General features: G+C 45.5%; 3 protein-coding genes across 3 annotated transcripts; 2 read left to right on the forward strand and 1 right to left on the reverse strand.

Annotated features, from left to right (window-relative positions):
- Positions 1 to 452: 452 nt before the first annotated feature.
- Positions 453 to 4,205, forward strand: psmb7 (proteasome 20S subunit beta 7). The gene is made up of 8 exons (XM_068752507.1): positions 453 to 577; positions 850 to 943; positions 1,235 to 1,332; positions 1,588 to 1,728; positions 1,821 to 1,936; positions 2,855 to 2,913; positions 3,249 to 3,400; positions 4,028 to 4,205. Exons 1-8 carry the CDS (start codon positions 468 to 470, stop codon positions 4,137 to 4,139), a joined length of 882 nt encoding a protein of 293 aa, XP_068608608.1. The 5' UTR covers positions 453 to 467; the 3' UTR covers positions 4,140 to 4,205.
- A 153-nt stretch (positions 4,206 to 4,358) lies between these two features.
- Positions 4,359 to 11,424, reverse strand: LOC137908286 (serine/threonine-protein kinase Nek7-like). The gene is made up of 10 exons (XM_068752672.1): positions 11,372 to 11,424; positions 7,343 to 7,443; positions 7,043 to 7,183; positions 6,783 to 6,845; positions 6,550 to 6,660; positions 6,307 to 6,415; positions 5,956 to 6,063; positions 5,664 to 5,758; positions 5,236 to 5,349; positions 4,359 to 5,164 (listed from the first exon to the last, which is right to left on the reverse strand). The coding sequence occupies exons 1-10, from the start codon at positions 11,394 to 11,396 to the stop codon at positions 5,054 to 5,056; spliced, it is 978 nt and encodes a 325-aa protein (XP_068608773.1). The 5' UTR covers positions 11,397 to 11,424; the 3' UTR covers positions 4,359 to 5,053.
- Positions 11,425 to 11,976: 552 nt separating this feature from the next.
- Positions 11,977 to 26,349, forward strand: dennd1a (DENN/MADD domain containing 1A). The gene is made up of 23 exons (XM_068752522.1): positions 11,977 to 12,094; positions 13,028 to 13,092; positions 13,662 to 13,705; positions 14,138 to 14,187; positions 15,290 to 15,409; positions 16,507 to 16,576; positions 16,815 to 16,895; positions 17,099 to 17,152; positions 18,380 to 18,490; positions 18,562 to 18,662; positions 18,891 to 18,936; positions 19,365 to 19,466; positions 19,566 to 19,691; positions 19,907 to 20,008; positions 20,110 to 20,197; positions 20,706 to 20,746; positions 20,962 to 21,033; positions 21,130 to 21,186; positions 21,513 to 21,665; positions 21,887 to 21,951; positions 22,221 to 22,358; positions 23,203 to 23,446; positions 23,534 to 26,349. The coding sequence occupies exons 1-23, from the start codon at positions 12,075 to 12,077 to the stop codon at positions 24,560 to 24,562; spliced, it is 2,979 nt and encodes a 992-aa protein (XP_068608623.1). The 5' UTR covers positions 11,977 to 12,074; the 3' UTR covers positions 24,563 to 26,349.
- Positions 26,350 to 27,228: the final 879 nt, after the last annotated feature.

Genomic DNA, 27,228 nt, shown 5'->3' on the forward strand with positions numbered 1-27,228 from the left:
CAAGGTGGGCAAACCCCTCTGCTTTGACAAGTAGTCAGTGAGAAAGACAGAGAGCGGTTTACAAAATGGGAAGTAGATAGTATATATTGATTAAAGTAAAGCATTGATGGGCTGGCGTCTCAACCAGGGTGTAGCCCGTCTCTTGCCTGTAGCGAGCTGGGCTGCTCCAGCAGATCTGTGACCCACAGAGTGATCATCTCAAAATCCATCAAGAAAATGGATACTACTACTACTACTACTACTACTACTACTAATAATAATAATAATAATAAAAGAAGCAGTGGGCATCAACCCAGCCTTAAAGGAAAAGTTTAACGTGGTCTTTTTCACACGAAATGAAACTGTTACATACGAGTTATGGCAGGATCAACCACCGACAGGGGGCATTACATATTATAGAAGAAGAAAAGACGAAGTAGAGCGAAGAAGAACGATAAACCAATCACAAGCTGAGTAGGGCGGGTCCTATGACACGAAACGCAGCTTACCGGAAATACAATACAGCATTCTCAAAAATGGCGACTTTGACGGTGTGCAGAACGAATCCCGGGGGTTTCAGTTTTGAAAACTGCAAGAGGTAAACGGTTTTCAGCGATGAGGATTTCTCCAGAGTAACAAATTCACCGAGTTCGGTGTTTTGTAATTAGCTGTTGGGTAGATAGACGTGTTTAGATAGCAGTTTCTTATTGATGCTAGGCCGTGCAATGACTCAGGCATACCAACAAGCTAGTAGTAACCATTATACATATAAATATATGATCCATATACTATATATATATATTTGGTAAGATCAGAGCATTTTCTCGTTATCACGTTGTCTAGCCGTAAAGCGCCTCGTTCTCGTTACAGAAATGCAACTTTGGAAGGTGAAGCAAACAAGGTGGGACACAGCCTGCCTGCTGCCCGGAAGACGGGAACGACCATCTGCGGTCTTGTTTATGAAGTGAGTGACCTGAAGAGCACGAAATGGATTAGATGTTAGCCTTATTTTTATTTATTGTTTTGTCCATAACTTAATTTACTTTTAAACACAACATTGCTAAAATGATATTTTAATTGTATTTAATTATAAATTATACCAGAAAGCTACAAAAACGAAATCAACTTGTAAACAAAAACAGGTCCTGTCGAAACACACTCTGCTAATGAAGTGATAACAGAAGTACCGCGAGAGAACCGAAGCTGGCGCTGTCAAAAGCTTTGAGTCGCTGTGCCGTTTCGTGTTTCTGTGAAGGATGGCGTCATCCTGGGAGCTGACACCAGAGCCACTGAGGACATGGTAGTGGCAGACAAGAACTGCTCCAAGATCCACTACATCGCTCCCAACATTTTGTAAGTGATGGAAAAATCATCATGTCAGTCGCGTCGAGACTGAAAGGTTGAGAGTTTCGTACTAATGAGAACAATGTGAGGGAGGAAGTTGTGTAAGCTCAAATATACACATACAGGCCTCTCTGAACAGTACACATAATGTAATGTTTTAGTCTAAACAATATGGATCCAACTACGTTAGATGATAAATCAAATGAAGGTAAACGTAATGAGATCTATCACTGAGGGGATGCGGCTTTGTGACGTTTCGTCCAGCTGCTGCGGAGCAGGAACCGCTGCGGATACGCAGATGACCACTCAGATCATCTCCTCCAACCTGGAGCTGCACTCCCTCTCCACGGGCCGGCTCCCACGCGTGGCCACCGCCAACCGCATGCTCAAGCAAATGCTCTTCAGGTCGGTTCCTCAGGCTGAGGCAGCGTGTGTATCGCTATCCTGTACGCTTTCCACGGAGTAATGAAGGCTTCTGCTCGCGTCCCTGTGTGCAGGTATCAGGGCTACATTGGGGCGGCTCTGGTCCTCGGTGGAGTGGACTGTAACGGTCCACACCTCTACAGCATCTACCCTCACGGCTCCACTGACAAGCTGCCCTACGTCACCATGGGTACGCCTCATACACGACGAGTCCCTGCGTGTGTCGAATCTATTTAAATTGAGTTGTTACAGCGAGACCAGAGTATGCACAAGATTCCTACTAAGGGATCCTCTGATGGGCCGAATCCAGACGCAGCCGATATGGATCCAGATCATGATCAGAAAACGATCAAACTAAACGGATACAGAAAAATGGTCGCGTAGTTTTTATTTTATTTTATTCCATTTCCCTGATGGGTCAAGTGCTTATGAGTATTTTTCATCAGACGTTCCGGTCTGGCGCCGGGTTTTATGTTTAGCACAGACTCCTAAATAGATTCCTGGGAACACTTTAGAAGTTCTCTCCAGTTATTGCTGTGAGTTTTCCATGCTTTCTATGTTTCACGTGATGGTAGAAAGAAAATAATCATTCTGGTCCATAAAGAGCCCTGCACTAGATCATCCACCCGTCCTCTTTGCAGTGGACGTGGGCCACGGGTGTTTCTGGAGCATATCCCAGCTGAACACGGCCAAGAGGCAGGGTACACCCTAGACATGTCGCCAGCGCATCGCGGGGCCACATCCACGGACAATTTAGAGTGATCCAATTCACCTTCGTTGCATGTTTTTGAAGAGAATCCAAGCAGACACGGGGAGAACATACAGACTCCGCACAGATTGTAATTGAACTCTTCTTGCTTTGAGGCAACCGCGCTACCCACTACGCCACCGTGCCGCCCCCTCGCTATATTATCTGGTGTTATTTCTGCCGTTCATCTGCACTGCTTAGCTCTACTCTAGCCGCATGGTGCTAGATACGGGCGTATCTGCTCTGGTATGCCGGGCTGCGCGTTTTAAGGCAGCAGCCTGGTGGTTGTGTGTTCTGAACACAGGAATGATGTTGGGTCAGCAATCTGTTTAAACATCTTTTTTTTCCCCTCTCCAAAAGGCTCTGGGTCCCTGGCAGCCATGGCGGTGTTTGAGGACCGCTTTAAGCCTGACATGGAGGTAAATACTCCGCCCACAATCGGAAGAAATTAGCCTGGAGGTTTCTAGAGGGCATCCTAACCATACTAGCAACCCCCTCAGCTGACTCCTCCTGAGGGCGAGCCCATTTCAGCTGCCCGTACCCGACGTTTTGTTTTGGTCATTACCCAAAGTTCAGCACCGTGGGCGATCTTAGGAACCACGGATGGTGAAACAAAATAACTGTTCAGAAATCTCTCGGCACGGTAGTATTATTCCCCCACCCCAAAGCAACAGGGCCGACAGAAGCTACATACCCTAACAGATTTTAGTGTTAATGACTATTCAGATATTTGACTTCCTTTTTGAATCGACAGGAGAAGGAAGCCAAGCAGTTGGTGCGGGACGCCATCGCTGCCGGGATCTTTAATGACTTGGGCTCTGGTAGCAACATCGACTTGTGTGTGATCACCAAGGGCAAAGTGGACTACATCCGGCCCCACGATGAGGCCAACAAGAAGGGGATCAGGTGAGGACGACGCTAATTGCTCCTCTACTTAATGCAGGAGGTCCTTTAAAATGTGTGGAATCATGTAAAATTAATCCCTCTGGTCGCCTGTCGGCTACCAGGAGTATGCTCCTCTAACCTCCTGCAGTGTTGAGCTGCTCCTGGATGTCAGTGTGTTGCCAGGGCTTCTACATGTGTGATCTGTTTAGCGGCAAACGTAGCATGATGGAATCTGCTGATACGAACCGTTGTAAATACTGGTGTCAGAACTGTCATTATTAGAAAGTGATCAAACCCAACTTTTCACAATGCATGTTCTAAGACTCAAAGCACTGCAGTTAGATTAACATCATTGAATGTTTTGAACTCTATCCTGGTGCCTTGTTGTGCTTGAAGACTGAATGAGAGGGAAGCCTTGCAGCTGTGAGTACATGGCGTGTGGTGTGCGGATTTAACAGCCTCTTGCCCTGACCTGAAGTCGCTACTAACCTTTTTTTTGCACGCTAACTTTGACTTTATGCGACTAAGCATCCATGGGTCTGTCGTGATGTGCTTCGCTGGTGTGGATGAAGTCTTCTCAGACATGTCATTTAATGTAATTCGACTATTGCATTTGGTCTAATCTGAGTCTTTCCCCTCTGAATGTAGAACTGGTGACTACAGGTACAAAAGAGGAACTACCAGTGTGTTGAAAAAGGTGGTGACCCCCCTGGCCCTGGACATTGTGGAGGAGACTGTAACCACCATGGATACATCCTAAATGTTTTTTCATGAACCCCTTGAAGGGCTTGTTTTTTCATGGATTCCAATAAAAGAGTTGATTGAATCTGTTTCGTTTGTCACTATCCTCCGGTTTTTAGAGGTGAGTTGCATATAAGTGTTTTGCCAGATTTGGTCGAATTCAAGGAGAGAAGAGAGTGATCGGGTCGACGACGTCCCCCCCCCCCCCCGCTGCCGGATTTGTTCCAAGGACACCGAGTGTTGAGAATAACATCTTTATTATAAATACTGCATGTTTATGTTTACATCTTGCGGCGCTGTCCGCAGATGGCTCGGAAATGAATGACACGATAAAAGATACTGGACAGGGAAAGAGAGAAACGGCAGCAGTCGGCGTGATTCTTCCTCCCACTGACCACAGACATGAACTCTCACTGCAATATACGAGTCAAAGCGGCTTTCTGTCAGACGGGACTCTAAAGAGACGACCTTGTAATCGCTTAGAAGTATTTACTCACCGTCCACTGAGCAGCCAAAATCATTTACTTAAACTGACAAGTTAAAAGAGGCATGATTACAATGATGGAACGGGTGGTAGATATTCATGTGGCCCAGCTCTGCTGACGCGCAGTGTGAAGCTGGATAAAGGAAGCTGGAGGGAACCTGTGGTCCTGCTGAGACACGGATCTCAAGCGTCAGCTCCGCTTTCCACCGGCGTTGCGCCGCTGACGCACCTCCACATCTTTCACAACGGAACGTACGTGGGTGTTTGGACGTCGAACGTCGTAGCCCACTGGTGCGAGTCTTTCCGGGGTTTCCACCTGTCGTGATGGGGCCGAGCCAAACACCTTTCTGCGAGACCAGGCGGACCTTCTCATGGTTTGAGATCCTCAGTCTGAGCACGGACGGAGGGGGGGTGGGGGGTGGGGGGGGGGCTTGAAGTGGATACGGCGCTCAGGTGCTGGAGGCCCACGTGTGCAACTGTTTGGCAATCTGCAGCACATAAACAATGTCCGGCCGCTGGTCTGGGTCCGGGTTGATGCACATGCGAACCAGGTCCCGCAGCTGTGGAAGGTAGATCTGGTTAGTGTAAAGGACGAGGATGGTGTCGTCAATCTGAAAACCCAAGACTCCACCTTCTCAGAGTAATGATCAGGTGGGAGGGGGGGGTAGTCACACTGCTCAATTTTCTGGCAGAGGGACAGGAGGTTCATCTTGTCTCCGTAGAATGGACTCTGCAGCGCTGCCATCTGGAGAAAAGGGGAGATCGTCAGGAGGAGAGATACCAAAAAGAAAGGAACCCTCTTAGAACGTACGCTGGAAAAGAACTGGTCCATTCCAGGCTGAATGATAAACTCTGGATTAACACGGACCCTGAAACGCCAAACCTCCAGGCCTCTTGCCGGAACACCTCCCCAGGGAAGGGTCCAGGAGGTAACCGTAATGGCTGCTCCTCTTAAATAAACACTGTTTGTTCGGTTGACATTTTTAAAATTCACAATTACTGAGGCAAAGGAAAAAGAAAATGGAATGTCAGAAACGATCGGCGTGTGCGTGAGCTCACCTCATACAGAAGACACCCGAGGGACCAGATGTCCGACTTAAAGTTGTACCCATTCTCATGGATCCTCTCCGGTGACATGTAGTACGGCGTTCCCACTGGGAAGAACAGAAACAGCTGGTGATCAAAAGAACCGCGAGACCGAGTGTTCTACCTGGGTGGAGATGAAAGTAAGTAGAATGAACACCGAATCATACCAGTAACGTACAAAGATCATGTAGGTTAACGCTGAATCTCATCTACACATCCATGTACAGAATGTGTGTGTGTGTGTGTGTGTGTGTGTGTGTTTTACCTAAGGAGTGTGCTGCAGTGGTTTTAGAGCTGAAGAAGCGTCCTAAACCCAGGTCACCCAGTTTTACCTCCCCTGTGGCTGTGATGAAAACATTGGCCGGCTTGATATCTGGTTCACACACACACACACACACACACACACACACACACACACACACACACACACACACATTTACGACAAACAGCTGTGGCCAGTGCATGCGTATGACATGTGTGCTACATACTGTCGAAAAATAGCCAAGAAAAAGTGTGCGAAAAGAATGGATGGATGAAAGGGTTAAATGGACACAGAAAGCGAGGATGGAGAACGTAAGGTCTGAGACGACGAGTAGATCTGCGAGTGGTCGTTTACCCCGATGCATCACTCTGCGCGAATGCATATGCTCCAGGGCACTGCAGAGCTGCACGAAATATTTCCAGATAGTCCGCTCTGGAATGAGTCGCCTCTTCTTCTTGAAGTACTGAACAGAGGAGGAAAGACCTTTAGTCCACATGGAGACACCACGTTGCCGAGTTCTGAACCTGAGAGACCTGGATTGTCCACCTTAAATATTAAGGCCGGGAGTGTGAAAAGGCCTTTGGCGTAACTCCTGACCTTTATCATCTGGGAAAGATCTCCAGCGTCTGCCAGCTCCAGGGCAATGTTGAGCTCATTATCTTCAATGAAGGAGTCGATGTATTTGATGACATTGGGGTGATTCAGCTGCTGCAGAGGAGAAACGGGAGAACGATCGTTGTCGCAGGCAATTTAAAGGAGGACGTAGAGCCTGAGCAAACGTCAACGGAACATGGAAATATGAGGGGGGGGGGGGGGCTGATGAACGTTACCTTCAGTAGATCAATCTCTTTGATGCAGTCCTGACGAGACTTTGCATCCATCATCTCAAATATCTGCAGAGATAAAGATGTTAATCGACCCCTAAGCAAAGAGAAACAACCGTCCCGCCCTTCCTGAGCCGAAGCTCGGCCGGTCTGGAAAAGTGCATGTTACGCTGCCACGATCAAATCTTGAGTACATTTCACTGCATACTCTATTATATACTCATAAATAAAGAGCCTCATTCCTTGCAGCAGCTTAAGACCCGTACCTGGACTTTCTTGAGTGCGACCAGCCGTCCCTCCAGCAGGTAAGTTGCTTTGTAGACCTCGCTGAACTGTCCCCGTCCGATCTTCTTCTCGATCCGAAAGTTTGATAGGGTGCAGCAGTACTTACAGCTTGGCACGTTTTTCTAAATGAAAAAATGAAACACCACTTTAAAAAGATGAATACGTTATTATACAGCATTTCAAAGCAATTGTTCTTTTATCCACAAAAATAAGTTTGTCGGTTTAGAACAGAGGTTTCTGTAGTTTAGAATGCGTAACATTTAGCCTATCAGACATCTCACCCGATCGTCTTGACCTGCTAACTTGTAGAGATTGTTGTGGTTGTCGAGACTGGGCTGGTTGTTGTTCCGTGCCTCCATGGTGGCGTCACACCCACCCACCTCTAGAAAATAAAGGTTCAAATTGAATTCAGTAAATTCAGCTGGGGGTAGAGTCTACGAGACAGTGGTGAGGCCAGCCATGATGGACGGCTTAGAGACTGTGGTGCTGAGGAAAAGACAGGAGGCGGAGCTAGAAGTGGTGGAGATGAAGATGAGGGACAGTGAAGGTTAGGCGTTGTGGAGACCCGAGGGTCCAAGTAGAATACGTAAAACATACCCCTAAAAACACGGTTCTATAAATCCTAAATACAGCTAGAGGGTGGCAGACAGAAGGTAAACACATTACATTCAAATAATGCATTGCTGAATGCAGGAATGACAGAAATGAAGTGGCGTTAAAGCGTGCTGGCTGCCTCTGCTGATGACTCACGATAGACGCCTTGCTCTCGTTTCAACAGGAAATCATTAAGAGCAACAGACGGCACTGAAACACGACTGGCTTGACTTGGCTTTCCTCGTTATCCGAGGGCGATCCGGTGCTTCGGCACCTCGTGTCTTCTACTGACGACTTGTGTTGTGTTGCCCACCTGAGAGGTGGGCTGTCTGCTCAGTCATGTTAGAACACGTTCCATAGCGGAAACATTTGAAGAATTATTCTTCAACAACCCCCCCCCCCCCCCTGCTTTGCACGCGGAGCCAGCTTTAAGTGTTTAGCAGAGAATGCATGTTGTAACTTGTTCTCGAATTAACTCGCTCAGCTCTACGGACCATTACAATGCGAGTAATGTCAAGGGGGCTTCATGTCACAGCCAACGGCACGGACACAGGCTGCTGCCCCAACGTCAGGCTGCTGCCCCAACGTCAGGCTGCTGCCCCACATCAGGCTGCTGCCCCAACGTCAGGCTGCTGCCCCCACGTCAGGCTGCTGCCCCAACATCAGGCTGCTGCCCCAACGTCAGGCTGCTGCCCCACGTCAGGCTGCTGCCCCAACGTCAGCCTGCTGCCCCAACATCAGGCTGCTGCCCCAACGTCAGGCTGCTGCCCCACGTCAGGCTGCTGCTGTTGACATCAAGGACGAGGGCATCAATCAACAGACCCGTCAGACTGCACAGGTCTGCAGGACGTTGCCTGGCAACAGGGGTCTCTAGTTTCACAATCAGATGCAGACAGAGGACCCCTGCTGAGAAAACAGCTTCTCAAATGGGATCGACTGTCCTGAGAGCAAATGCCTTTGATTTTTGAATGTTTCTAATCCGGTGGTTTATTAATCTGACAGTCTCCCTGTTCAGATTAATAAACCCAATGGACTATTCACCGTCTGATGGCTTAGATGGTGTATAAATGCCAGGTTGTCTTTGTAAAGTGGAACTGTTTATTCCTGTAGCAGGAATAGCTGGCATTCTTTTGTGTGTTGTTGTAAATGATAACATCCATGGAGGCACTTTTTAACTTCATTAAAAGGAGGTTCTGTTTTTGACTTTGTTTGTCTGTCTGTTGGCACGATGGAAAATAAAATAATGGAGGTGTTTTCCAAAAAATCATATCTTGTTCAATTCACTCGCCAAAAATCACAGTCATAAAGGGGTTCATACAACATGAACCATAAGATAAATAGTCTGCAACATTCTTACGTTTGAACTCTAATCAGGTTGATAAATAAATTAAATATGTCAAAAGTAAATGTAATAAACTCCTGCCTGTTTGAGAACAACAGATAAGGGCTAGTTGGAAAGCTCTGCAGCCTCCAGGGTTCACGAGAGTTCGTTGAAACTGCTCGACGCTGCAGCGGCTCGTGTTTTACTGCTGCAGTTCATTGCTCTGCTGACTTTGGCACGATGACATAGAAAGTTCGCAATATACTTTTATGTGTCTCTAAATGGTAGCGTTCGGGTCGTTAAATCAAATCATCTCTGCAATCGCTGCTTTTTAAAAAGATGATTTACAAGGTAACTTTCGACTGCGCACACGGTCGACTGGCCGGGTCCACACGCAAGCCTTAAAAAAATAACTTCCACATTTCTAATGCCATCAGCTTCATGAGAAAAACCTTTACAAGGTGGATTCTCCTCATATTTGTGGTACTTAGGGCCATCAGGCTCACAATAAACTGGTGAAAACACTGCATTCCCCCCCCCGTCTAAAAATGTCAAAATATGCATTGTGAGGACACAAGTCCACTTGTCCTTGTCCTAGAGTGTGGTGGGAAGTTAAGTCAGTGATTCTACCAGACATGCATCCATTCATTAGCCGAACTAGATCCCACCAGCAAGCGTGGATGAATCGCTGACCTTGTGTATTACAACTTCAGCCCAAAATCTAAGTTCAAAACATGACGTAAACCAGCGGCCCCCCCCGAACCACTGGGCCGCGGCCCGGTACCGGTCCGTGAGGCATTTGTTACCGGGCTGCACATAAAGAATAAAAGAATTTCTGTTTTATTGATTATTAGACTCTGACAGGTGTTTTATTTTGAAAAGATTTCCATATTTTCTCCGATGAGTTAAAAACAAATGTCTTTGGAGAACTTCTTTACGAAGGAGAAAAGACCAACTGAGGAGGAAGAAGAGGAGCCGACGACCTCCAAGAAAAGCTTCTGTTAACAGACTAACCAGGAGTCACACTGAAAACTCGGGTTTTTCAGCAGGTGACTCATACACCAAGTCCGCTCTGCATCACAAGTTAGAAAACGAAACAATGAAGCCGTCAAAACTGCTTCAACACATGAAGAACCCGGGATTAAAAGATAAGAACTTCTAATTTTCTGAAAGAAAAAAAACAAGAACATGAAGGACAGAAGCAATTATTGAGACCACAACTCCAGCAAATGTGTGTGTTACGGTGAGTAGATGTTGGTGTAATAATCCTTTAATAGTTATAATAAGGGCATAATAAAGGGTTCAGTGGTTACATTTAAGTTCCTCTTAAAATTTTATTACTTCCAGCCCGCGGAAAAAGGAAAAATAGTCTGGCATGAAACCGATCCGTGTCAGGACAAAGTTTGACACAGATAACCCTAACCTCTAACCCCTAACCCTAACCCTGACCCCTAACCCCTAACCCTCACCCTCACCGCTGATGTAAACTAACTATAAATGCATTCAGACTTTACAGACTTCAGAAAGTTTCTAGCAAAGCTGAAATAGTCCAAACATCAGGATATCACAATATTCAGCCAGTGCTGGTGAAAGAGCTTCCTGGTGGGCGGGCAGCCACACAAGATGCCGGCTTCCTGTCCCAGCTGACCACGTGACTCATTTCAGCCACTTCTTTGACCTTGGCTGCCCAGGGAGACCCCCCCCCCCTTCTAATCTGCAGCATCTACCCCACCCAGCTCTCTCTGCTGCTGGGGCTGTTTCATCTAATGTTCAGCTGCTGGGTGTGTGTGTGTGTGTGTGTGTGTGTGCGCGTCAATGAGCCAGCATTAGCTGCTCTGCAAAGGTTGCTCCACTTTGTGCAGAATCGTGATACCCAGAGGCCTCCTCCACTTCCTCATGAACTAAACCGAGCAGCAAGGAAAAGATGTCCACCTCGTCTTTCTGACTTCCACAATTATTTTAATAGAATATTACAATTCTGTCGTTTTAAGCCCAAACTTAGCAAAGGTTGACGCGGGTTCCTGTTGGGACAGCAGTCATTAAATGAATGCCTGGCTAGCTCCATGTTGTTGTTGTTGTTAGCAGCAGCTGGACTGTAGTCTCGGTGTTGTCATCGCACCACGACGTTTGTGTCTGACGTAGAGCTGATATAAAGAGCTTTTTAAACATGCTTTAATCTTTGAGCAGGAATATTAATATTAATATTAATGCAGCAGGCTAACGTTGCTGCTAGCTAGCTGTATCTGCTCCAGTAGACATGAGTAAACAGACTGAAGCCGGATCGGTGGGGTGGACGACAACAACAACAACAACAACAACAACAACACACGTAAACATCAACAAAGTCGTCCGTCGTGGAACGAGCTACTGCGATCACCTGGGATTCTTGTCTTACCTGAGGAGCAGTCACTAAAGAACATCTTCCTCTGAAGCCTTTTCCTGCTCTGAAAGTTACGGACGGAGGTCCGTGGTGTTGAGCAACGCCTCCCACGTCACGGATCCCCCCCCTCCCTCTGTGCGCGTGTACCGCTGCCACGCAGGCTGCTCAAGTCTGTCAAAGTTATACATGTGGCGTTGGTGTATGTTGACAAATGACAGTTGCGGTCTTGAACGTCACTTGTAGCTGATGCGTACCGTGAAGACACGCTGAATGGTTATGGACCAATGGGATGAGGCCAACACCGAATATATGTACATAACAAACTGTAACTCTTGTGCACACGTCTGTCTAATAATTGCACTTCTGGTTCGGTGTTAAGATAATAGCTAATTTGGCTATAAACTAGCCATAAAGGCTAAAATAAACGCCGCGCGCATCCCTAAGGCATTCGGAAATAACGGGAACTCTTCCTCAGGCGTATTTTATCACGGGACATCGCGAGGTGTATTGTGGAAGCTGTAGTTTCTAAATGGGCTAAGCTCCATAGAGGTAACGACTACAGCCTGGGAGACAGAAATACAAGTCCCAGAATTCACCGCGAGGCTGGCGGAGTTGGAACTTGCGCGTGTTGACTGACCATGGGCGCTGTGACGCGTGCGGCGGGTTAGCGTCTGGAAAACCCCTCCGGACAGACGCGTCTGCGCGCCGCGACAAAACAATGATGGGCTCCCGAGTCAAGTAAGGACGTCAACCCTCCGGTTCAGGGCTTTTAGCCGCCCGCGGCTGTGCTAGCGTGTTAACTAAGTAGGAGGGGAGAGCCACCACAGTGCAAGGCCCTGACTTGTTGCGACACAGTAAACACTGGGGGGGGGGTCCTCCATTAAAAGGTGCCATGATTTGACAGGAACGTGTTTGTGTGAAGCCTGTCGGGCGCATGTTCAGCTGCGTTTCCGTACGTGGGTCTAATGAAAACATGGCAACGCTGTACGGGTTATCTTCCGAAACCGGATGCTAGTTTTCGAGGCAAAAATTACAGACTTACCATTTCCGGTGTGTACTATCTCTGCTCGTTTCGCTGTAGAGATGCGCTGTCGTTAGATTACGTTAAATTAATGCATTTAGGTGTTGTTGGGGGACGAGCTAATGACTTTTACTATCTTTACACAAGAAACGTGACAGACGTCTTTTATGAAGATGCTGAGGTTCTCCTTGGGAGTGACCAGGTTGGACAGGATTAGAAATGAGGCAATAAGAGGGACAGTGAAGGTTAGATGTTGTGGAGACAAGGTCAGAGAGGACAGACTCTGATGGTTTGGACACGTCCAGAGGAGAGACGGGGACTATATCAGTAGAAGGATGCTGAGGATGGAACTGCCAGGGAACAGGGCTAGAGGACGACCCAGGAGAAGATACATGGACGTAGTGAGGGAGGACATGAGAGTGGCCGGTGTTGGGGAGGACGGTGCAAAGGACAGGGTGAAGTGGAGAAGGTTGATTCGCTGTGGTGACCCCTGATGGGACAATAATCATTAGTTGTTGCCCTTTAAATATTGTCCAGAAGGGAAAATGGGGGCGCTAACATTATTGATGAAGGCTGAGACAAATGAAAGGGATGTTATTTTCTTCTGTCAATGTCCATACTTTGAGTTTTGACATTGTGCTCTGTTCCAGGGAGAACCCTGAGTCCATGTTTGAGGTGTATCTGGAGGTAGCCCATCTGGGCTCACTCAGCTCTGGTAAGCGTCAGAAAACTGGAGATCATCTGGATCCAGAATGTTCAGTAAAGGCTTCCAGATGTTTGCTCCTACGCCGTACTAGACTTTGATATTTCGATGCATCAAAAACTGCCTTTAATGAAAAATATATTTAGTGGATGGAAGTATCCATCCTTGAGGACTAATCCCAACGTTCATCCCACGCTATTGATGTCCTTTTCCCTTTTGGAGGGGTGGAGATCTGCCCAGCTTCTCTCTGTCAGCGAGTCCGGCTGTGTTGTTTGACAGAGGGATGAGCGTTAGGGTTAGGGTCAGGGTGTCTTCGTTATTAAAGCGGCAATGAGCGATTGATCGTGGTACGATAACCGTCAAACTGCTATACTAGTAAACACTGAATATTGTTGAATTATTTGAAAAGACGGGGCCCAAACCAGGAGAAATAGAATCAAAAGAATACTGGTAATCAAAACGAGACGCATTTACTGACTTCACTTAGATGATTAGTAAGCATGCCCGTGTAGCTCTGTAGGCCGACTCTTTTGAAGTTACAGTGACTTCTGACTAATTTCATGCATGTCTGTATGTAACAGGATTGGAGGTACGAACGCAGTTTCCTGAAGACTACACAGACCAGGTCTGACTTCTACTTCAGAGCCCTCTGGTTCACGCATGTGTAAAGATGACTTCTGGGGCTTTGAACTGAGTTTATTTCTGTGTGTGAGGGATAAGTCCTGCTCTGCGATTCACAATAAGAGTTTTATGATTCGTTTCGTGTCTTCCATTTTGTTTCCATCTGAGTCCAAAGGAAACTTTAATCTTTAGAAATGAATGCGGTAAAATCGAAGTTGAAGTTTATTATTTTTCTTCCACCAAAGCAAAGTTTAGAAAAGAAGTCGTACTATTTTCCTCATTTTGTCCATATCTGCATTGCAACTTTCATAAATCTCTTCCTTAACGCTGCATTAGCCACCTGCTATTTTTGGGTTTCTAACTTTGGGTTGTGACACATGCAGCTGCTGACTTCTCCGTTCATGTGCTTCTTTTTTTTTTTGTCTGTGGTCTACAGGAAACTCTTCAGACTGTGCCCAAATTCTGCTTCCCTTTCAACATGGACAGGTACACTCTCCTCACTGTGGTACTCGGGTTGCAAATCGTCTCGTGTTTGGACGCAGGCATACGCGTCCCGTGTTGAACCAACAAGGGACGCACTTTATTCCGTATTTCTCTGAGGATCAAAATTTAAGTAGTTAACTTAATCTGTTAATGGGTCATATTACGCTGTTTTTCAGTCAGCGCTACAGATCAGGGTTATTATAGTTAACGAAAACTAACGAAAAAACGAAAACTAGAATTGAAAAAACATTTTCGTTAACTGAACTAAATAAAAACTAAAATTAAAAGAGAAAACTAAAACTAACTAAAACGGTATTGTCCGTTCACAAAACTAACTAAAACTAATAAAAATTAAAGACGCTAATCCCTTTGTTTTCGTCTTTATCGATTTTGAAATTGATTTATTTTGCTCGGAGTTACGCGTGCTGGCGGCTCCGTCCGGCTGTTCCCGTCACTGCTCGTTGAGACTCGGGTTGGTGACGTCACTACCGACGGAAGCCGGCAGGAAACGCCAAGCGCTCCAGCCCCATGTGGGATGTGTTTATTACGACGGAGAGAAACAAGAAAGCTAACTGCGAGATTGTAGCACGTTAGCAGCTATGCTGCGGACTGTTATATATAAAATATTATATATTGTTATATATAAAATATAAATTATTTTATGTTATCTTTTGTTGAGTTGTATTATTTTATTATTTTTTAATCCTGCGTCTGACAAATAACACAAAGTATGAAAAACTAAAACTAATAAAAACTAAATTAAACGAATAAAAACAAAACTAAAACTAATAAAAACTAACAAATCCACTCTAAAAACTAACTAAAACTAACTGAATTAGAGAAAACAAATTCAAAACTAACTAAAACTAAACTATAATTAAAAATCCAAAACTATTATAACCCTGCTACAGATCCTCGGTGAATCAACCTGTCGGTGAAATAATAGATTGCAGTAAAATTAGCAGATGTCCTACAACAGATCCCAGCTGTCCTCCACTAACAGAACAGAACAGAGTAGGACATGGTGCCCTGCAGGGCTGTGATGCTGTCCTTGTCCTTTCATTCTTTCTGCTCCCTGACCCCTCGGAACCCTCTCATCCTGCAGCCTGACCGTAAACCAGGTCGGCCAGAACTTCACATTCGTGCTGACCGACATTGAGAGTAAACAGAGATTTGGATTTTGTCGTCTCTCCTCAGGCGCTCACACCTGCTACTGCATTCTCAGGTAAGTGTCTGTGTGCAGTTAGCTTTCAGCTGTAGTCATAGGAAGCGTAAAATATATTAAATTGTTAAAGATGGGTCAATCAAATACATTTGTGACAATAATTTCAAAATTAGACGGTGTCATCTTTGATGTTTGCACATCTTTAAGCCAACAGTGTGCTCATTTGAAATGACAAAACACATTTTGAAGTCACAGCAACATGAGAAAATGTGAATATTCTGGAAAAGTTCAATAGTTCTAGATGTTTTAGAAAGAAAGGGTTGGATGTTCACGGAGCTGTATCAAACACATTTATGTAAAGTTGACTGGCAGGTAGAAATGTGACAGGAAAAGGTGCACAAACAGCCGGGATGACGTCAGCCTTGAAGACTTTCAGGCAAAGACGATTCCAGGACTTGTGGGAGCTTCAGAAGAAGTGGATTAAGGCTGGAGTCAGCATCAAGAGCCTCCACACAGACGTGTCCAGGAAGTGGACTACAAGTGTCACATTCCTGGTGTCAATCCACTCCTGAACCAGAGGCAACATCAGGAGTGTCTTCCCTGGACTAAAGAGAAGAAGAACTGGGCCATTGTTTACTGGTCCAAAGTTCTATAAAAAGATAAAAGTAAAACTTGCATTTCATTTAGAATTCCAAGTCCCAGATTCCGGAGGACGAGTAGAGAGGACAGAATCCAAGCTGCTTGAAGTCCAGGTGATGTGGGTCCATGTCCTCTGCTGGTGTGGGTCCACTGGGTTTTATCAAGTCCAGAGTCAGCACAGCCTCTACCAGGAGAGTTTAGAGTCGTCGTGCTTCTGTCTGATCTGATTGCCTTTTCCAGCAAGACCAGGACCCAGTGTAAAAAGTACTGGGAGCCGGTTTGCTGGCCGCGGCGTTGAATCCACAAATGAATATACTTTTCAGAAGTTTGACTTTTCCTGCGAGGAGACGCGGCTTTCAGGTCTTTCTTCGTGTTCGTTCGTAAAGACAGAAGGCTGACAGCAGATGTACTGAACACCAAGAACAGTCTAGAATAGATGGATAAATTACAAACTCTGTAACCCAGTTGTAGTTCTGTAAGATTCTAACTTTTTTTTTCTTTTTTTTTTTTTTTACCAGCTATCTGCCCTGGTTTGAAGTTTTCTACAAGCTGCTTAATATCCTTGCAGATTACACCATTAAAGGCCAGGTAAGTTATGGATTACGTTTTTATCAAACAAAAACACAGAAGAATCATTATAATAATAAACGACTTCTAAATTTACACAGTGACTAAAACGTTCAGTCCATAAGGACATAACGCTCTCAAAGCGAGCGCTAAACTATTAAGCTTTAAAAAAAAAAATCCTAACTTGTTGTTTATTCAAATTTATCGTCTCTCCTGTCAAAATTCCGTGGGAAAAATTGTATTCTTCTGAATGTCTCAGGAAAGCCAGCGACGAGAGCTCCTGGTGTCTCTGCATACGCTCCGTATACCTGAGCCCGGCGTCCCCGTCCATCTCGGGATGGTGAGTCTGATTTCACCACAGCACATCCTGCTGAAGCCAGTCTAAACATGAAACAAATAATCCCCGATGAATTAGCACCGATAGTCCCTGCTTCAGAAAGTGTTTTTTTAGTGTTAAACGCTATGCATTACATTTGTCTCTATAGGAGCAGATTCAACACTTTTGATTGGTCGCTGTCTGATCTCGTGTTCTGTTTTCTCCAGCATTCCTTCTTCACTGTGCCGGACACAGGGGACCTCCCCAGCATACCTGAGAATGTGAGTGTCGGGGTTAGGGTCTGCGTCTCCAGCGTTCCGTTTCAGTTTGTGCAATGTGGTCAGGGTCCAGGTTCTGATTTGGTTCTAAAGCGCAACATCCCTCCATTACTTGTGATCAATACAGATTAGTAATAAAATAAAAACACATATTGATCAACTCATGTTAGTTGTCATGCATAGTTTTCTCTCCTGAGCAAGTACGTGTTTAGCGCCCATTTTAAATATTCCTCAACGAACGGTAACTTCATGTCCAGCAGCAAAGATTACAAAGATTAAATGTACAGTAGGCAGCTAATCTCAGAGTACATGAATAAGATGTGGACAAATGCATTGCTTCCAGTTCTTAGTACAGTAGTACCTCAGCTTACGAATGTCCCTACATCCGAAAGTTTCAGGTTACGAAGTATCTGAATGGGAAAATATTGCCTCTCGTTACGAAGGCGTTTCAGGCTACGAAGTCAAAAATAGCTGCTCGTAGCTGCTCTGCCATTGGCTATCGCCTAAAATCTGCCTGGCAACCCGTTGCGTATGCGTGTATCCCAGCACGCTATTCGTGTCCCCCTCGTGTCACCCGGAAAAAGTGTTGACAAGTCGGGCTATTGCTCATTATGATGACGTCTGCCTCGCACATTTCCGACGGATTGTCAAAAGCCGGCAAAAGCAGACGTCATTGGATCAGTTTTTCAAGAAACGCGAGGCAGAAAACACCGCAAAGGACCAGTAAACAAAGAGGACAAAAAGTAACAGCTAACAGGTAGATTAATATTTAAAAAAATATAATGTAGCGTCCGTCGGACGCTGGAATAAGCACACGACGGGTAACTCTCCCTAACTCCCGCAGCTCTCCCGCAGCTCTCCCGCAGCTCTCCCGCAGCTCTCCCGTTCTCCTCCTCCTCCTCGCGGCACCCCCACACACACACCGCCCCTCCTCCCTGGATGCCTTTGCGGACTCTCTGCAGCGTAGGAATAATGAACACTCCTAAAACATGAACCGTTACAATACTTTTGCGGGGCTTGGAACGGATTAGTGCATTTACATTCAAAATGCGTCTCTACTTACGAAGTTTTCACGTTACGAAGCTACTCCCAGAACGGATTAAATTCGTAAGTAGAGGTACCACTGTAGTAGAAACCACTATTTCAGTGCACTTTTGAGTTTATGTAATTTCTGCTGCATCCTATACCCACACAGATAACCCCTTTTCTCTTATTGTTTGACCCCTGCAGAGAAACCTAACCGAGTACTTTGTTGCAGTAGACGTCAACAACATGCTTCATCTGTACGCTAGTATGCTTTATGAACGCAGAATCCTCATCTGCTGTAGCAAACTGAGCACTGTAAGTACAGCTTTGAACTCTAAACCGACAGTGCTGCAGGAGTCCGACCAGCCTCTGTGCTTTTTCCACAGTTAACGGCATGTATCCATGGTTCTGCAGCCATGTTGTATCCAATGCACTGGCAACACGTTTACATCCCTGTCCTGCCTCCACATCTATTAGACTACTGCTGGTGAGTATGCTGCATGAGCAGCAACGACAAAGACGATCAATACAAGTCCGGTGGTGCAGATATCTTTATATCTGTCATTCTGTCAGGCCAGTAGTTGATCCGTAGGTCGTAGCTAGCATAGCTCCGAGCTGGAGAACTCTGCCTTGAGGAATTTCTTCAGTTCTTCTGCTTCAGTTGACTCCCGCTATCTGTTCGAGTTCTAAAACGCAGCCATTCTTTCTCCTCCAGTGCCCCAATGCCCTACCTCATAGGATTACATTCCAGTCTGACTGAGGTAGGTGTCTATACCGCGCAGACCGAAACCGAATTCAAGATCTAAACCAGGGAATTTCCCTCTGTCATTCAAAATTCTCGTTTCAATTTTTTTTGCGATGTATTTTCCACAAACAGGAAAGTCAAATAGCTTTTGCACATTTGTTAACGGATTGGTGATTGGATGAATATGAAATGATTTAGCCCAATGAGAATGCTCGTAGCATTTCACTTCACATTCAGCCTTCTTTTGAGAACAAGGGCAAAGCGTTGAATAAAACCAGTTTTTGAATATTTTTTAAAAAAATTGTAAGTTAATGTTAAGAGTTCAGCTGAAAATGTATTTTTATCTTCCCGTCCCTCATATATGCGTCCTTTATCTGGTACTGACAGTTTTTCAATGTTATGGTACACATGGTATCTGTCCATCCCCTCTTCCTTTGCTTGAAGAAAGCCCGAGGGTTGGCTCTGGACGACGTTGTAGTCCTGAATGTGGACACAAACACCTTGGAATCCCCCTACAATGACCTCCAAAGCTTGCCCAATGACGTGGTGAGAAAGCGCTCCTCTGTTAATTAGATGATCCACTTTGTGAACACGAATGTCCTCGTTCAGAATCGCATTTGACAATCTTTACTTTCTGTGCAACAGGTGTCCTCGTTAAAAAGTCGCTTAAAAAAGGTTTCGGCAACGACCGGAGACGGCGTCGCCCGAGCCTTCCTCAAGAGCCAAGCGGCTCTGTTCGGCTGCTACAGGAACGCGCTGCAGATCGAACCAGTGAGTACAGACTGTAGACCAGACACGAAGGCTCGACAAGCGTGGATGTTGTTTCTGCTCGCCTCCGTGTTGAATGAAGTCACCTGGACTGGCTTTAAGATGGTCCACGCCAAGTTGACTTTATCCAACGCAGCGATCACCTGGATGAATGAGAATCTCCACAGACATTGAACGCACCGTGTCCTAAATGATGCGATGATTTTATTCTCTTCTAGGGTGAGCCAATAACGTTCAAGGAGGAAGCCTTTGTCAACCATCGGTACAGTGCCATGAGGCAGTTCCTGCAGAACGCCATCCAGTTGCAGCTTTTCAAACAGGTACGCGTGCACAAACACACGCGCACACACACACACACGCACACACACACACACACACACACACACTCTGCAGCCTAATGCATGTACGGTTCCACCTGCAGTTCATTGATGGCCGTTTGGACTTGTTGAACTCTGGAGAAGGCTTCAGTGACATCTTTGAGGATGAGATCGATATGAGTGAATATGCAGGTGAGTAGGAAACGATGCATTATCATTTGTTCCGTTTCCTGATTTGTCGCGCACCAGGTTAGATTATTTGCATTCTTCTCAATTACCCTAATTCTGACACTGCGTCATTTATTAAGAGTAATTGTAGAGTTTTTTGATAGAAGCTTTGACACTAAAATGAAGAGGGCTGCCAGTCAAATATAAGTCATGTTAAAAGAGGAAATCACTCCACTTAGTTAATGCAAATTATACATGCAGTGAGATGTGCTTCACTAAAGACCAGCACTGCCAGGCGAACTTCATTCAGCTCTCGAAGCCAAGTCATGTGTGTCAGAGACTCTTTCCACAACGGAGTCCGGTTTCTGCACATTTCATGACCTCTAGAAGAAAAGCAATTGACAAGCTAGCTCAGGGTTTTACAACAACTCACTCACACAGACACACACACACACACACACACGCACCTCTGCAGGTACCCAATACGCCCACTGCTTGATATTGTTGACCATTTATTGTGAATTCTCCACAGGCAGCGACAAGACCTACCACCAGTGGCTGTTCACTGTGAAGGTGAGCTGGTCTGAGTGTCACACGTCCCATTTCAAGCTTCGCTTCTGAGCAGCCTCTAAGAAACTAAGGAAAGTCAGATGTATGTTTCTTTGTGTTCTACTGATTTGTGTTGTCTGTAATGAACACGGCAGCCTCTAGGTGGTGCTAGACAGGCTTCAGATCTTCACGGACATGGAACATAATTACTAACAAATGTTTTGCAAATGTTTAAATAGAAAGGGAGCGGGGCTATACTCAACACAATGAAGACCAGGGCAAATCCAGCCATGAAGACGGCCTATAAGTTTGTAAGCATACTGATGTCTTCTGGTAGTTTCACACTGAAATCAAATATCAGGAATGAGATGAATAATAATCTGTCTTTGTTTCTGTTTATCCGATAGGCTAAGGACCATGCAAAAATGAGAATCAAGGAAGTGAGGAGCCGGCTTAAGCAGAAGGTAAGAAGCTGTAAAATGAATCCTCATCAATTTTTAGTCTCTTGTCATTAGGATATTTTGTAACCTCACCCCAAGTCACAAGCGTGTCTAATGAAAGCATAAATAACAAATGATAACTTGTTGTGATAATTTTATGTAAATGAGGCCTTTGTTAATGCAAGATCTCCATGACTGCAATAAGTGTCTCTGTGCTGTCTGCGCCATTTACACACAAGGTACAGCAGCTTAACACTCCAGCAGCCTCCTGCCCTCTCTACATCCCTGGCAGTGCCATTTTACCACCTGCCCATATCAACCTCCACCTTCCTGTGCCTCCTCTTTTGTAGGAACAGGCGGAAAATGGCTTCTCCTCTGTAGGATCAGTAGTCATTGACAACGACAACACGACAGATGGTACTTCCTCCCCTGGGACCATCAGGAGGGAGGAGCCGCTGCAAACGTTGGGCGACCACAAGCCGATTACCGTGCGCTTCGGACAGGTAGGTGGGAATAACGTGGTTGTTTATAAGGATTCTCAGAGTTGAGTTGGGTGGTTAAAAACCATTTTAGCAAAATGGACACGTTGGGTTCCATTGTTCCCTGCAGGTCTAAAGTACCTAGAGATAACTTCCTGTTAAGATCTGGTGCTATGTAAATTACATTGAATTGAATTGATAATCTGCTGTTTACTTATTTTATTTTATTTATTTTTTTTATGCAGGCTCAGCCCCCAATGCTGTTGAGGAGACCAAGCAGTAATGTGAGTCTGGAAACCAGCTTTGACCAGTAAGTCTAGACTAATTTTTGGCATGGTGTCCTTCATTAAATTAAAAAACGTATTTCCCATCATGCATCATGGTGGATGCACTCACTTAATCTAATATGTCAAAGTTTCGAGCGCTTGTGTGGCAAATCCTGTCACATTGCCAGCTAAGACTCATCATTCAGGTTACTTTATTTCTTTGCTTCTTCTCTCCTGACCTTTTTTGTAACGGCATGACTAACATGTGGAAAGCATTGTGACTTTCCTCTTGTCCTCCTTCTCCTCCCCGTAGCTCTGTTCGTCCTACTCGCCACTACACCGTCTTTCTCTCAGAGGATTCGTCTGGAGACGAGCTGCAGTATGACAGTGACTCCATCGCTGGGTTTCCTGACAGCTTTCTCTTCTCCGTCCCTTTCGATTGGTCACCTCTGTATGCACCTCTCTTTGCTTAGCTTTGCACCGCTGCCTATTTAACACACCTTTCTCAACTCCTCTTCTTTGTGATGAAATGCCTGTGCGCGTCTCGAGATGTTTTCAAGCATCGCCTGGGCGTTACTACAGTGTGGGGGATCCATCATATGTGTCACAGCGGTTATATAAAATACCTCCATCATGACACGAGATCTGAGCCACAGCTCCCACCCGACTGGTTTCCAGAACATTACCGGTCTCATGCTTCACATTTAGTTTAGTTTTAATTGAAATCTATAACAGCGTTTTCTCACGTTAATCTGCTTGCTTGCTAGTTTCTTTCTCTCTTTCATCCTTTCGTCCATCCTTCCTTCCTTTCACTAGAATAAAAGTGCCTATGAATCCATAGAAAATTATTACATGTTAGTGTGTCAAATCACTCAACCCAAAAATCAATCAATACGCAAGAAATATAAAGTCAATGTCAAATTGTGTTCTTTCAATTCTTTCTTTCTTGCTTCAAACATAAACCCATAATTCCACCCACAGCTAATCCATTTGTGACATGCTTTAAATGTCTCGTAAGACAAAAAACATCCGTGATCTAATTTAATTTCCAAAAAGGAGTATCCACTATCGGTCACATGGCCGCAATATTCTCAGTTATTTCACTGAAAATTTAAATGGGCTTGTTTATATATATATAAAAAACAATAAAGTGGAGAATATAGTCTACAACCACCCGGAGCTTTGATTAAAGAAATTAAGACGGGACATGCTTGGCATGAGTTGGTTGCATCTTTTAAAAGTTCTGTGGTCCGTGTGTGAGAAGAGTAGCTGATGGTCCGACCTTGTCCCTCCAGACCACAGCCGTACCACTCGCTGAAGGAGGCTGAGTTGATTGAAGATGATCCTGGGTTTGGGGCAGAACGTCACACTGCCCCTCCTAGTCCAGTTAATGAGAAGTTCTCCAATGCCACCCTGCTGGACAACATCTTCGGCTGTCAGGATGAGCCCGACGGCCAACCAATGGCCTTGGCTAAAAGTCTTGAAGACCTGCGGACACCTAAGGACTTTGAGGAACTCCAACCGAAGTTCACTTTCCAGGTCAGAGGTCCATGTTTTATGGTTTACTACTACGAGAGGACTGCTGGACTGGCCCAGTTTCATCTGAATTGTTTCTTGTCGTTGCAGCGGATTGACCTGAGTGTTGCCGAACACGCACGGACGCTTCCCGGTCTGAAGCTGTCCACCCCTTACCATGAACGGTGGCGTCTAGGTCAGGGTGAAAGAACTGCGCCAGCCTGCGTGCCTCCTGCCTGTGACAGAACCGCAACGCTCCAACTGCCCCTGCAGGCGGAAGCCCAATCCCTGAGTTGTGAGAGTTCTGTCCCAGACCCTTTGGATCCCTCCAACATCACCATTCCGCGTCCCCATGGCAGGAAGACGCCCGAGCTTGGTAGTGTTCTTGCACCTCCCTTGCCTCAGTCCCGTTCTAAACCAAAAGGAGTTATTGTTGAAGGAGGGGCGACATTAGGGGGGCAAGAGTTTCGGCAAGCTCTCAGCATGACTGCAAGCGAAGACCTCCTGAAGCCCACCAAGGTCACAGAGGACAACGCGGATCTAATAAGCCTGCTGGACCCCCTGAATATCTCTGCACCAACCAGTTCCACTTCTTTGGGTGATGGGCGAAACACTTGTGTCTCGCCATCTACTGTCCAACCACTCGGGTCTTACCCGGCTTTGCCTGCTTTTCCTCTGCGTCCACACATACCACTCAACCCTTTTGCCCCGTCTCTGCAGCACACGCACCCTCGCAGGAGTTACTCACCAGCTGTAGGCGGGAACCCCTTCAGTGTAGTCTGTGGACCGCCTTCAGGCTCTTATAGACCTGTTCCACGCATGCAGCCGCAGTCCTTCTCCACACTGCCAGGGCTGTATAGCCAGCATTCATCAGGCAGTTCCACTCTTCCGGCCAGCTATGGACGGCTTCAGTCCGTCTTTCCCTCCTCAGTCGTCGCCCTGCCTGTCTCCTCTGCCAGTAGCCAAACTCTTTCCAGTCTGGCGGACTCTGTCCCCCGTCCAGCCGGGGTTTTACAGCCATTTTACAGCCACGGGGGAGACGATAAAACCAGCCGGGATCCTTTTGAGGACCTGCTGACCATGGCCAAGCCAAAAAAGAAGGTGGAAGATCTTAAAAGGAGATGGGAAAAATTTGACTGATACGCGTGAATATACTGAGGAGCCCCTTTTTGTTCACTGCTGTATCGTGACCTTCTACTGCAGTACTCTGGTGACGCAGCTGTAGAGAACAAATGAAGTCTTGGTGACTTTATATGATGATGCTTGAGAATGATCTGTGTCTGTTTTAAACCATGATGAGGAATGAAAAGCATTTGAGATGGATATCGGTGTCCTCTGCCACTTATTTCATCAGTCAGATTCTAAATGCACATTGATGATTCCTAAACTGTAAAAGTAACGTTGAACAGTTTTCTCGTGTTGATTCAGCGTCTGAAATAAGCACCAGTGTCAGAACATGGACCCTTATGTGATGCCGCAGTCTGAGTTAGCCTGCTAGCCACCGCAACTCGTCTAGTGGCCGTGGTACCAACAGAGGTAATCATACCACAAAGTGCTGATTCAGGTTCAAAGTTCACTGATTGCAGGCGCTTTAAACGTTTGGTTGTTCCTACTCCGATAATCAAAAGTTGTCCAAAGTCATGCGCTGTAACTTTATGTTAAATATTTCATCTTCCCTGACATCTGTTCGTGTACCAGCAGGGGAAAGTCTTTGGTGCTCTCCAGGTCACAGAACGGCAGAAACTGCTTAGAAGACTCTCGCGAGTATTTTTATATGCGAAGAAACGAGTTTCAAAATTGTTTAAGGGCATGTTAACGACAATTTAATGATCTCAGTCTGATAATTAGCTGCATGTTCCAGATAATTATTATTATTTTATTCACCTTGGTGAATTGGCTTGTCCATTATGCAGCAGGGCAATGAAGGATTTCTTCAGTTTTCTTATTTCTTATTAATAGGCACTTGCACAGCTCAAAAATAGCTTGAAAGAATTTGATCATATTTCACACTTTGTTTGTCCAACCTATTTAAGAAATGCAGTTTTCAAAATCAACACAGACAACGCTGTAGCTGTAATCTCTTTCACAGGAATGCAAAACTCAACGTGACGCAATCTATCTCTGGATCTGATATCGATGTGATGTGCAGGCAGGGGAGGCCGTGCCTCACCTGCTATCGTGCGAAAGAACAACAACCTGATCCAGATCACCATGTGGACGGTGTAGATCCAGTTAGGAGGGGAACGAGCTGCTTGGCGGAGGACTGTGCTCTCTGAGTGCTCTTCTAGTGGCTTTTTCTTTCTTCCTCTCCTCCTCTTTGCATAGCAGTCCTGCTGTATCTGTTAGCACTCTGTAGATTTATGGCTTTAAGAAGCATGCAGCATTTCCTCAGAGGGTGAACGTCTTCATGATGTTACTGTGATTGTTACCAGTAGCTAGTCTATTAACTAGTCTACCAGTATTTAGGTAGAGCATGCCTTTATTTATGACACTTTAAGAAATCCTGCAAGACTTCAAAAGACTGCAGTGTCCCTAAAATGATTTCAAACTCTCTCTCTCGTTTTATTTCACTACTTGTGCTGCTTATTCATACATGAGTAATTCCCTTCCGTTAGTTTTTGCTTTTGCCACCAGTATTATTTTTTTGTCTTTGTGATCGTCTTACGGGTTTTGTGTTTGCGGCCTTCCAGGTGATCTTGGAGCGTTCGTTTGTGGTGAATGCCAAAAAGTCCTACTAGCTTCATTATGCTGTACAAAGCTCGTTGCTGTGTGTACAGGTGACACTCTATTTGATCTAAGGCTGATTAAAAAGTGGTGACTAGTATCCTGCTGCTCTCACTTCAGATGCACCACCAGTCCTCTCGACTTAACTTCCATAAACGATTCTCTGTCTGCTGAAGAGTCAGCAAAGTACCGAAAACATCTGCATGAACGTGTGGCGGTGTGATGAGCCGTTCTAATTAATAATTCTGTTTTTCTGCAACATTTTTAACGTTTGCTTTATAAATCCCAGTTTTTATGTTCTGTCATTGTAAGCACTGCAGACTCTTTGAGCCACAGTTTGTGTATGGAAGTTGCTTTAGGGTTGTGTGTGTGTGCATAGAACAAACTAATTTGAGTCGGTCATTAATGACATCACCTATAACACAGGTAGGTGTCAGGTTTCAACAGCTCCTGGCTTTCGACGAAACAATCAAGTTCGTCTCGTCTAAAGTAGACTCATGGGTGTTTCACACGACTGACTCATGATGTCATCAGGGCCCGAGTTGGGGGGGGGGGTCGCTCCATTTCTGTCAGTGTGAGTGAACAAGGAACCGTAGTGTATAATCTACATAATCCCTGATAGACTTCCTGGGATTAGGCATTAGGATGAACACATTTCAAAAATATTTTCTTTAATTGTCACTTTTCTTTTTTTTTAAATACAATCTCAACATCCTAAAAAAAACTGACAAACTACGACAGACTAGGAGACTTCCTGGTGGGATTGACACAAGGTTTTAAATGTCCGTTGATAGAAATGCTTTCCCTGTTTGCTTCCTGGTGTGTAACGGTCGATAGCGGCGCTACAGGGCATTTCGGCTCCACCTCTGGAGCTAGAGGCGACATGGATTATAAATCTGTGTCTGACTTTTAGAACATAATCTTTCTTCTTATAGTTTAGCAAGATAATTACGTTCAAACGAGTAATGTTCTTACTTTGTTGTCCGTTATGGCCGTTGGGCCACGTCTGACGTAATGATTTCTACAACACTACCTTGTAAGGCAGATAATTGCCCCGGGGTCCGTTTACTCGGTGCTGGAAT

Source organism: Brachionichthys hirsutus, chromosome 19 (assembly GCF_040956055.1).
Source record: "Brachionichthys hirsutus isolate HB-005 chromosome 19, CSIRO-AGI_Bhir_v1, whole genome shotgun sequence".
In the NCBI taxonomy this organism is placed as follows: Eukaryota; Metazoa; Chordata; class Actinopteri; order Lophiiformes; family Brachionichthyidae; genus Brachionichthys; species Brachionichthys hirsutus.

Excerpts from the sequence above, each read along its gene's own strand:
- psmb7 (XM_068752507.1), top strand. The coding sequence starts at position 468 with ATGACACGAAACGCAGCTTACCGGAAATACAATACAGCATTCTCAAAA. Across the intron at positions 1,937-2,854 it reads GCTGCCCTACGTCACCATGG|GCTCTGGGTCCCTGGCAGCC; the intron begins GTACGCCTCATA and ends CCTCTCCAAAAG. Across the intron at positions 3,401-4,027 it reads GCCAACAAGAAGGGGATCAG|AACTGGTGACTACAGGTACA; the intron begins GTGAGGACGACG and ends CTCTGAATGTAG.
- dennd1a (XM_068752522.1), top strand. The coding sequence starts at position 12,075 with ATGATGGGCTCCCGAGTCAA. Across the intron at positions 13,706-14,137 it reads CTGAAGACTACACAGACCAG|GAAACTCTTCAGACTGTGCC; the intron begins GTCTGACTTCTA and ends TGTGGTCTACAG. Across the intron at positions 16,896-17,098 it reads TCCCCGTCCATCTCGGGATG|CATTCCTTCTTCACTGTGCC; the intron begins GTGAGTCTGATT and ends TGTTTTCTCCAG.
- LOC137908286 (XM_068752672.1), bottom strand. The coding sequence starts at position 11,396 with ATGTTCTTTAGTGACTGCTCCTCAG. Across the intron at positions 5,350-5,663 it reads TCGGGTGTCTTCTGTATGAG|ATGGCAGCGCTGCAGAGTCC; the intron begins GTGAGCTCACGC and ends CCTTTTCTCCAG. Across the intron at positions 5,165-5,235 it reads CTGATCATTACTCTGAGAAG|CTGCGGGACCTGGTTCGCAT; the intron begins GTGGAGTCTTGG and ends TACCTTCCACAG.